Source organism: Amyelois transitella, chromosome 16, assembly GCF_032362555.1.
Source record: "Amyelois transitella isolate CPQ chromosome 16, ilAmyTran1.1, whole genome shotgun sequence".
In the NCBI taxonomy this organism is placed as follows: Eukaryota; Metazoa; Arthropoda; class Insecta; order Lepidoptera; family Pyralidae; genus Amyelois; species Amyelois transitella.
The window spans coordinates 3,294,726-3,305,877 of NC_083519.1; the positions used below are offsets into that span (position 1 = coordinate 3,294,726).

Below are 11,152 nucleotides of genomic sequence, written 5' to 3' on the forward strand. Positions count from 1 at the left end.
ATTAATTTAATTCCAAACTATTTTTACACAACACTCAAACATTGCTTGTTTTATCAAAAAAAGTTAAAGGCTTAAACTCTTAATCTTGAGCAACGCCCGGGCAAAAGTTAGTTAAATAAAAAGTCCTGAATGATGAACATTTGTTTAGATTCTGTTTTATTTGTAAGAATATGATAATAATCAATTGTCATTTAATCAGGCCGATAATCTTAATTATTATCTAGGGGTTTTCGTCAATCTCATAAGGTATAAATTGTGTGCAATTTGACGATACGATATCAGTTGTAGTGCAATTACCAAAGTGGAACAAACAAATTCCTGGAATATTGGGATATGAAAGGCAAGTACTTACGTGTGTGTGAATGTGATGGTGAATACAGTAACTTGTAGAAATAATCTATTTTTAATTATAGATAAAGTTTAAAATAAATATTTTTTTATATTGGTTGTCGTATATAAAAGAGCAAAATAATCACTACATATATAAAGCCCCAGTATTTTCTTTCTCTGCATGTATGTGCTAATCTCGGAAAGTTGTGGACGGAATTGGTACCTGCCTAAAATTTTGGAAAGGGGGTTTTCAAAGAAAGATTTATGTATACTTTTAATGCTACCTGTGCGAAACCACGCGGGTTGCTAGCAGATTATAAATGTAAACAAAAAAATGTATCTCGTAGCCCAAATTCAATCTACATATTTCATATGTTATATTGTGATGAAATACCAAAAATCCATAAATAGATGATTATCTACATTCTTAGTAAATATTAAATTGAATTTTGATTAGTATGTAAGTGCGTTCCTAATTATCTCCTTCGTTAACTACTGAACTACTTGAATGCTGCCACTACCAAACCTAGGCGATTTACCAAGGTTACTGGCTATCCGACTTCTATGCCTATACATACATACATATAGTCACGTCTATATCCCTTGCGGGGTAGACAGGGCCAAATTAAGCGTAAATAATTTATTTAGCTTATTTTTTCTTAAGTCGCTACTTGACAATTTGCTTTAGCTGATAAAAATTAATAGTATAGTAGCATGAATATTTATTCAATTAAATTACGTAGTGATATCAATATTGCAATATTAACAACTAAGCGTTGTGCTTGAGAAATAAAATTTCATTTTTTTTTTAATTAATGACATTTTCTAATCATTTCCATATTTAAATAATTCAAACATAAATTTTTAATTTTTTAAGGGTCATATAGGAAATGGTTATGAGATGAGTATATGAAAGGATAAGTTTTATTTAACTTAAAAATAATAATAATGGGGTATACAATCCAAAATAATAGCAAGTTGCATAAATATTGTTGTGGCGCCAGGATACCTGTTTTTTTTTATAAATTTATAAATGCTATTATTATTTTAATAATATAAATAAATAAAACAAAAATTAGTTTATATATTTTTAATTTGAGTTATATAATGTTCCTCGCTATCCTCATGGAAAAGAGAATTTAGAGACTCCTTAGAGAATACTTAATTTATAAATATTTCTTTTTATGTGTATAAATACTTATATAGTCAATTATGCATATCATAATAGAGGTTTCTATTAGGAAAAAAATGAAGATCGCTGAAATGAAGTTCATAGTAGTAGTAGTTTTCATTTCATTGTAGTTAACTACGAAAATTTATGATTAATTTTATTTCTAGGTATAACACTAACGCTGCTTGCGGCGTTAGCACTCTCAGAGGGTGCCCGCTTAACTTGGAGTGACTGTCTTAACACAGATACTGTAAATATCTTAGTACCACACGAAAACTGCCATAAATTTTACCAGTGTGATGATGGAAAATTGATCACAAGAAAATGTCCTGCAAAGTTAGTGTTCAATGTAGACGACCAACGATGTGACTGGCCCTATAACGTTGACTGTCAAAATAGAGTTATTCCTGAAGACAGTTCTGAAGAAGAAGCTGAATCTGGAACCGGTGGAGGAAATAATGACCCTGGTCAGGCACCTGAAATCTGCGCTGCTGATGAGTCAGACAGTATCTTAGTAGCCCACGAGTACTGCAACAAATATTATATCTGCAGTGATGGTAAACCTGTTGCTGTTTCGTGTCCCTCAGGTTTGTTCTTCAATGCTGATATAGATCAATGTGATTGGCCAAAGAACGTGGAATGCGATCGAGAAATTGCACCACAACCACAGCCTGAAGATTCCGATGAAAACAATAGTGATGAAGTTGAAGTTCCAAAACCAGAACCTCAGCCCGAACCTCAACCAGAACCTCAACCAGATAGCAGTGAAGCAGACAATAATGGACCTGTCGGTGGAGGAAATGGCGATCCTAGTCTAGCACCTGAAATTTGTGCTGCTGCAGATTCTGAGGGCACGCTTATCGCTCATGAGTATTGTAACAAATTCTATATATGCAATGGAGGCAGACCAGTTGCCCAACAATGCTACCCTGGGCTTTTCTTCAACCCTGACACAGATCAGTGCGACTGGCCTAGAAACGTAGATTGTGATCGTGAAATCGCGCCTCAACCACAGCCTGAAGATTCCGATGAAAGCAATAGTGATGAAGTTGTAGTCCCTGAGCCAGAACCACAGCCCGAACCTCAACCAGAACCTCTACCAGATAGCAGTGAAGAAGACAATAATGGACCTGTCGGTGGAGGAAATGGCGATCCTAGTCTAGCACCTGAAATTTGTGCTGCTGCAGATTCTGAGGGAACACTTATCGCTCATGAGTATTGCAATAAATTCTATATATGCAATGGAGGCCGACCAGTTGCCCAACAATGCTCCCCTGGGCTTTTCTTCAACCCTAACACAGATCAGTGCGACTGGCCTAGAAACGTAGATTGTGATCGTGAAATCGCGCCTCAACCACAGCCTGAAGATTCCGATGAAAGCAATAGTGATGAAGTTGTAGTCCCTGAGCCAGAACCACAGCCAGAACCTCAACCAGAACCTCAACCAGATAGCAGTGAAGAAGACAATAATGGACCTGTCGGTGGAGGAAATGGCGATCCTAGTCTAGCACCTGAAATTTGTGCTGCTGCAGATTCTGAGGGAACACTTATCGCTCATGAGTATTGCAATAAATTCTATATATGCAATGGAGGCCGACCAGTTGCCCAACAATGCTCCCCTGGGCTTTTCTTCAACCCTAACACAGATCAGTGCGACTGGCCTAGAAACGTAGATTGTGATCGTGAAATCGCGCCTCAACCACAGCCTGAAGATTCCGATGAAAGCAATAGTAATGAAGTTGTAATCCCTGAGCCAGAACCACAGCCCGAACCTCAACCAGAACCTCAACCAGATAGCAGTGAAGAAGACAATAATGGACCTGTCGGTGGAGGAAATGGCGATCCTAGTCTAGCACCTGAAATTTGTGCTGCTGCAGATTCTGAGGGAACACTTATCGCTCATGAGTATTGCAATAAATTCTATATATGCAATGGAGGCCGACCAGTTGCCCAACAATGCTCTCCTGGGCTTTTCTTCAACCCTAACACAGATCAGTGCGACTGGCCTAGAAACGTAGATTGTGATCGTGAAATCGCGCCACAACCACAGCCTGAAGATTCCGATGAAAGCAATAGTAATGAAGTTGTAGTCCCTGAGCCAGAACCACAGCCAGAACCTCAACCAGAACCTCAACCAGATAGCAGTGAAGAAGACAATAATGGACCTGTCGGTGGAGGAAATGGCGATCCTAGTCTAGCACCTGAAATTTGTGCTGCTGCAGATTCTGAGGGAACACTTATCGCTCATGAGTATTGCAATAAATTCTATATATGCAATGGAGGCCGACCAGTTGCCCAACAATGCTCCCCTGGGCTTTTCTTCAACCCTAACACAGATCAGTGCGACTGGCCTAGAAACGTAGATTGTGATCGTGAAATCGCGCCTCAACCACAGCCTGAAGATTCCGATGAAAGCAATAGTAATGAAGTTGTAGTCCCTGAGCCAGAACCACAGCCCGAACCTCAACCAGAACCTCAACCAGATAGCAGTGAAGAAGACAATAATGGACCTGTCGGTGGAGGAAATGGCGATCCTAGTCTAGCACCTGAAATTTGTGCTGCTGCAGATTCCGAGGGAACACTTATCGCTCATGAGTATTGCAATAAATTCTATATATGCAATGGAGGCAGACCAGTTGCCCAACAATGCTCCCCTGGGCTTTTCTTTAACCCTAACACAGATCAGTGCGACTGGCCTAGAAACGTAGATTGTGATCGTGAAATCGCGCCACAACCACAGCCTGAAGATTCCGATGAAAGCAATAGTAATGAAGTTGTAGTCCCTGAGCCAGAACCACAGCCAGAACCTCAACCAGAACCTCAACCAGATAGCAGTGAAGAAGACAATAATGGACCTGTCGGTGGAGGAAATGGCGATCCTAGTCTAGCACCTGAAATTTGTGCTGCTGCAGATTCTGAGGGAACACTTATCGCTCATGAGTATTGCAATAAATTCTATATATGCAATGGAGGCCGACCAGTTGCCCAACAATGCTCCCCTGGGCTTTTCTTCAACCCTAACACAGATCAGTGCGACTGGCCTAGAAACGTAGATTGTGATCGTGAAATCGCGCCTCAACCACAGCCTGAAGATTCCGATGAAAGCAATAGTAATGAAGTTGTAGTCCCTGAGCCAGAACCACAGCCCGAACCTCAACCAGAACCTCAACCAGATAGCAGTGAAGAAGACAATAATGGACCTGTCGGTGGAGGAAATGGCGATCCTAGTCTAGCACCTGAAATTTGTGCTGCTGCAGATTCTGAGGGAACACTTATCGCTCATGAGTATTGCAATAAATTCTATATTTGCAATGGAGGCCGACCAGTTGCCCAACAATGCTCCCCTGGGCTTTTCTTCAACCCTAACACAGATCAGTGCGACTGGCCTAGAAACGTAGATTGTGATCGTGAAATCGCGCCACAACCACAGCCTGAAGATTCCGATGAAAGCAATAGTAATGAAGTTGTAGTCCCTGAGCCAGAACCACAGCCAGAACCTCAACCAGAACCTCAACCAGAACCTCAACCAGATAGCAGTGAAGAAGACAATAATGGACCTGTCGGTGGAGGAAATGGCGATCCTAGTCTAGCACCTGAAATTTGTGCTGCTGCAGATTCTGAGGGAACACTTATCGCTCATGAGTATTGCAATAAATTCTATATATGCAATGGAGGCCGACCAGTTGCCCAACAATGCTCCCCTGGGCTTTTCTTCAACCCTAACACAGATCAGTGCGACTGGCCTAGAAACGTAGATTGTGATCGTGAAATCGCGCCTCAACCACAGCCTGAAGATTCCGATGAAAGCAATAGTAATGAAGTTGTAGTCCCTGAGCCAGAACCACAGCCCGAACCTCAACCAGAACCTCAACCAGATAGCAGTGAAGAAGACAATAATGGACCTGTCGGTGGAGGAAATGGCGATCCTAGTCTAGCACCTGAAATTTGTGCTGCTGCAGATTCCGAGGGAACACTTATCGCTCATGAGTATTGCAATAAATTCTATATATGCAATGGAGGCAGACCAGTTGCCCAACAATGCTCCCCTGGGCTTTTCTTTAACCCTAACACAGATCAGTGCGACTGGCCTAGAAACGTAGATTGTGATCGTGAAATCGCGCCACAACCACAGCCTGAAGATTCCGATGAAAGCAATAGTAATGAAGTTGTAGTCCCTGAGCCAGAACCACAGCCAGAACCTCAACCAGAACCTCAACCAGAACCTCAACCAGATAGCAGTGAAGAAGACAATAATGGACCTGTCGGTGGAGGAAATGGCGATCCTAGTCTAGCACCTGAAATTTGTGCTGCTGCAGATTCTGAGGGAACACTTATCGCTCATGAGTATTGCAATAAATTCTATATATGCAATGGAGGCCGACCAGTTGCCCAACAATGCTCCCCTGGGCTTTTCTTCAACCCTAACACAGATCAGTGCGACTGGCCTAGAAACGTAGATTGTGATCGTGAAATCGCGCCTCAACCACAGCCTGAAGATTCCGATGAAAGCAATAGTAATGAAGTTGTAGTCCCTGAGCCAGAACCACAGCCCGAACCTCAACCAGAACCTCAACCAGATAGCAGTGAAGAAGACAATAATGGACCTGTCGGTGGAGGAAATGGCGATCCTAGTCTAGCACCTGAAATTTGTGCTGCTGCAGATTCTGAGGGAACACTTATCGCTCATGAGTATTGCAATAAATTCTATATATGCAATGGAGGCCGACCAGTTGCCCAACAATGCTCCCCTGGGCTTTTCTTCAACCCTAACACAGATCAGTGCGACTGGCCTAGAAACGTAGATTGTGATCGTGAAATCGCGCCTCAACCACAGCCTGAAGATTCCGATGAAAGCAATAGTAATGAAGTTGTAGTCCCTGAGCCAGAACCACAGCCCGAACCTCAACCAGAACCTCAACCAGATAGCAGTGAAGAAGACAATAATGGACCTGTCGGTGGAGGAAATGGCGATCCTAGTCTAGCACCTGAAATTTGTGCTGCTGCAGATTCTGAGGGCACGCTTATCGCTCATGAGTATTGTAACAAATTCTATATATGCAATGGAGGCAGACCAGTTGCCCAACAATGCTCCCCTGGGCTTTTCTTCAACCCTAACACAGATCAGTGCGACTGGCCTAGAAACGTAGATTGTGATCGTGAAATCGCGCCTCAACCACAGCCTGAAGATTCCGATGAAAGCAATAGTAATGAAGTTGTAGTCCCTGAGCCAGAACCACAGCCCGAACCTCAACCAGAACCTCAACCAGATAGCAGTGAAGAAGACAATAACGGACCTGTCGGTGGAGGAAATGGCGATCCTAGTCTAGCACCTGAAATTTGTGCTGCTGCAGATTCTGAGGGAACACTTATCGCTCATGAGTATTGCAATAAATTCTATATATGCAATGGAGGCCGACCAGTGGCCCAACAATGCTCCCCTGGGCTTTTCTTTAACCCTAACACAGATCAGTGCGACTGGCCTAGAAACGTAGATTGTGATCGTGAAATCGCGCCACAACCACAGCCTGAAGATTCCAATGAAAGCAATAGTAATGAAGTTGTAATCCCTGAGCCAGAACCACAGCCCGAACCTCAACCAGAACCTCAACCAGATAGCAGTGAAGAAGACAATAATGGACCTGTCGGTGGAGGAAATGGCGATCCTAGTCTAGCACCTGAAATTTGTGCTGCTGCAGATTCTGAGGGAACACTTATCGCTCATGAGTATTGCAATAAATTCTATATATGCAATGGAGGCCGACCGGTTGCCCAACAATGCTCCCCTGGGCTTTTCTTCAACCCTAACACAGATCAGTGCGACTGGCCTAGAAACGTAGATTGTGATCGTGAAATCGCGCCTCAACCACAGCCTGAAGATTCCGATGAAAGCAATAGTAATGAAGTTGTAGTCCCTGAGCCAGAACCACAGCCAGAACCTCAACCAGAACCTCAACCAGATAGCAGTGAAGAAGACAATAATGGACCTGTCGGTGGAGGAAATGGCGATCCTAGTCTAGCACCTGAAATTTGTGCTGCTGCAGATTCTGAGGGCACGCTTATCGCTCATGAGTATTGTAACAAATTCTATATATGCAATGGAGGCAGACCAGTTGCCCAACAATGCTCCCCTGGGCTTTTCTTCAACCCTAACACAGATCAGTGCGACTGGCCTAGAAACGTAGATTGTGATCGTGAAATCGCGCCTCAACCACAGCCTGAAGATTCCGATGAAAGCAATAGTAATGAAGTTGTAGTCCCTGAGCCAGAACCACAGCCGGAACCTCAGCCGGAACCTCAGCCAGAAGGCGGTGAAGGAGGAAATAATGAACCTTCTGGTAACGGAAATAATGATCCAAATGAAGCTCCCTCTATTTGCGCTGCCGAGGAATCTGATGGAATCTTAATTGCTCATGAATTTTGCAATAAGTTTTATATTTGCAGGCAGGGGATACCAGTAACCTTGATATGCCCTCTAGGACTATTTTTCAATGCATATAAAGATCAATGCGACTGGCCTAAAAATGTCAAATGTGACCGAGAAATCGCACCCCAACCCGAAACTTCAAACGAAAATAATGATAATTTGATCATAATTCCTGAGCTTGATTTAAACCCGCTACCGCAACCAGACGATGGACACGATGATCCGAGTCAAGTAGCTTCCATCTGTGCCGCTTCTGAATCAGAGGGAGCTTTGGTGGCTCATGAAAACTGCAATCAATTTTATATTTGTATTCAAGGCAATCCTCTAACTTTAATATGCCCTAACGATCTTTTATTCAATCCTTCCACTAAGCAGTGTGACTGGCCTGAGAAAGTAAACTGTGCAGGTGGCATTGCAGCCCGACCTGAAAGCAATGATAATAATCCAGAGGATGTGAAGGATGGCAATAGTGATCCTACTGCTGCTCCTTCGATCTGTGCCGCTGATAATTCCGATGGTATTCTAGTCGCTCACGAAAATTGCAACCAGTTCTATGTATGTTCTAATGGTATTCCAGTTGCTCTTACATGTCCCCTAGATCTGATGTACAATCCTGGTTCCGAGCAGTGTGACTGGTCCGATGAAGTAGACTGCGGAAATAGAATTAAGGATTTATATTAGATGTATATTACCGGATAGACAAAAAAAAATATTTAAATAATTAACAAATATGCGAACTTTTTATTTATACTGCAATAAATGATTAAATTGTAACCTTATGACTTGTTATTTTTAAATAACTAGCAGAAATGGTGTTCTTTCTGTGCATAAAATTATTTATGTGATATGATTTTGTATATAGCAATAATAGATTTTTTCATTCGAGAAAAAAACCTGTACACGTATATATGTAATTAAAACATATATTTCTCTTTATACTCAAGTTTTATTATTTTAAAAGTCTCGAGCACATTTGGGATACTGAATTGGTGTATACAATGTCATACTGTAACTTTGAGACTTGTTATTACCATATAACGAGTAAAAAGGCTATGTTTACATACTAATTTATGATATTATTGGCAATTCAATGTATTAACCACAATAAAACTTTATATTCCATAATAAATATGGTTTTCTTTTAAAATGAAGGATAACATTATTTTAAAAGTACAGTAGACTTCAAAATGGATTATTCGAAATAATACAAGACTGTAGAAGTGATAGGTACTGGTAAACAAAGCGTCGCAACTAATGGTAAACGACACCATTAGTCACCACTAAATTTTTGTTTTGCATCTTAATTGTTAAACAGCTTTACAACTTTACTTTACTTTGTTTTTAGTATCTGCGTTGTATGACACTGACACATGTTTTCTTTAGTTTCAAATACAGTATATAGCATTTCTATTGTCTTATATTATTGCAATAGAAATCTGCTCATCTTAGTTTCGGAACGACTTAAGCTGATACACATAATAAAGACTAATGATGATGCACATTTTAAAGATTAAATAGATTTATATTTTATACCTATTTTTTCTATTTATTTAACATTTATTACTCACCATTGATTTCGATTTTATTCATTACTGACTTCAAAGACGCCGCTAGCCGGAAACAGGTTGATAAATAATCAAATCTTAACAAGAATCAAACAGATAATCTTAATTGGGGTTCTAAGTAATTTACAAAATAATTACATTAATATGTCCTGTACTTAAAAATATACTATAAATGAATGCAATTTAATTTTCTTCAGTCAGTTGTAGAGCAACGTTGGAGGTAAATCAGACTTCCGATATGAAAGGCAAGTGTCAGATAATTCTTCTTAAAATTTAAGAACTTCCTCAAAACAAGCTTAAAGGAGTTGGATAATTATCACCTTCCAAATAATGTATCTTTACAAAAATCGCTAATGTTCTTAATATTGCTTGACAATTGCTTGTCTCAGGGTCATGTGCATTATTAAAGAAGCAATGAAAAATTTACTACCTTCTTACTAATTTTCGCATTAGGAAACATACTAATAACCTTTTTTTTGTCTTGGCTTTTGCAACGACGGTGATCTTATCCAACAACGGTGAAAAATAACATTTGCATTCCATAAATAAGAAACTCACTGATAACCCTAGATTCGGCTCATATGACTTTTGTTTACAGGTATAGGAGTGTTACTGCTTTTTGCAGTAACTTTCTGTGAAGGTGCGGTGACGAGTCGAAAAGAATGTTCAACTGATACCCAATTGATTCCTCATGAAAATTGTAATCAATATTATCATTGCGTCCATGGTCTTCTCATAGTTCGTAATTGCTCTGCTAATCTTTATTTTAATCCGGAGACTGAAAAGTGTGACTGGCCTATAAATGTTGATTGTGACAATTATGAAGATAACGATGCAGACGATTGCAGCTCAGGTAAAGCTGAAGGACAATTTTTAGTTCACGAAAACTGTAACCAGTACTACAGATGCGTTCATGGAAACTTAATTGAATATACTTGTAACCCGGGTCTGGAATTCAATTTTGAAACTCTACAATGCGATTGGTCTCATAATGTCAATTGTGATGAAGTAACTCCAACACCTGATGATATAACTTCAGTAACAGAAACAGATATACCTGATGTGGAAATAACTACACCTACGGATAATTGCGAAAAAGATCTAGAAGAGTGTAGTAAAGAAAAGGAGAGTAATGAAGAAAGTAGCATTGAAAATGTTAGCAATAAAAGTGCCAGTAATGAAAATGATACAAAAGAAGTTGACAGCAACGAAGATGAGAGTCAAGAAAACAGTAGTGAAGACTCCAGTATTGAATCTAAAAGTAGTGAAGAGGCCAGTAAAGAAGATAATAGCAATGAAGATACTGAAACAGATATAGAAAAAATATGTGCAGGCGAAAATTCTGATGGAGTGTTGATCCCTCATGAAGATTGCAGCAAGTTTTACATTTGTTCGGGAGGCAAACCTGTGGTTACGAATTGCCCATCCGATCTTTTATATAATCCTGATACTGCAAAATGTGATTGGCCTAAAAACGTTGATTGTGATAATAACAAAAAGTCTTACTTAAAGAAGAAGCTTGAAGTAGCTGTTATTGTTACTGTACAAGGGAAAAAAAATGTTTGAAAATTGCTTCAAATAAATTGTGAATATTTCATTAAAAATAAAATATAACATAATTGTTCATATATCATATTTTTTTGCGACGATTTATTAGCAGAA

At 40.1% G+C, this 11,152-nt stretch overlaps 2 protein-coding genes across 7 annotated transcripts; both read left to right on the plus strand.

Moving 5' to 3' along the window:
- The first annotated feature begins 212 nt into the window (after positions 1 to 212).
- Positions 213 to 8,699, plus strand: LOC106136037 (uncharacterized). Of its 6 annotated transcripts, none has more exons than XM_060948454.1 (3): positions 213 to 340; positions 1,669 to 7,437; positions 7,771 to 8,699. In XM_060948454.1, exons 1-3 carry the CDS (start codon positions 334 to 336, stop codon positions 8,604 to 8,606), a joined length of 6,612 nt encoding a protein of 2,203 aa, XP_060804437.1. In that variant the 5' UTR covers positions 213 to 333; the 3' UTR covers positions 8,607 to 8,699. The 6 variants fall into 6 exon arrangements, with proteins under 6 accessions (XP_060804437.1, XP_060804438.1, XP_060804440.1 ...); XM_060948455.1 differs by having other exon boundaries at positions 1,669 to 6,747; positions 7,093 to 8,699; XM_060948457.1 differs by having other exon boundaries at positions 1,669 to 2,928; positions 3,286 to 8,699.
- An 879-nt stretch (positions 8,700 to 9,578) lies between these two features.
- Positions 9,579 to 11,118, plus strand: LOC106136038 (chondroitin proteoglycan-2-like). Its single transcript, XM_013336471.2, has 2 exons — positions 9,579 to 9,735; positions 10,089 to 11,118. Exons 1-2 carry the CDS (start codon positions 9,729 to 9,731, stop codon positions 11,054 to 11,056), a joined length of 975 nt encoding a protein of 324 aa, XP_013191925.2. The 5' UTR covers positions 9,579 to 9,728; the 3' UTR covers positions 11,057 to 11,118.
- The last annotated feature ends 34 nt before the right edge of the window (positions 11,119 to 11,152 follow it).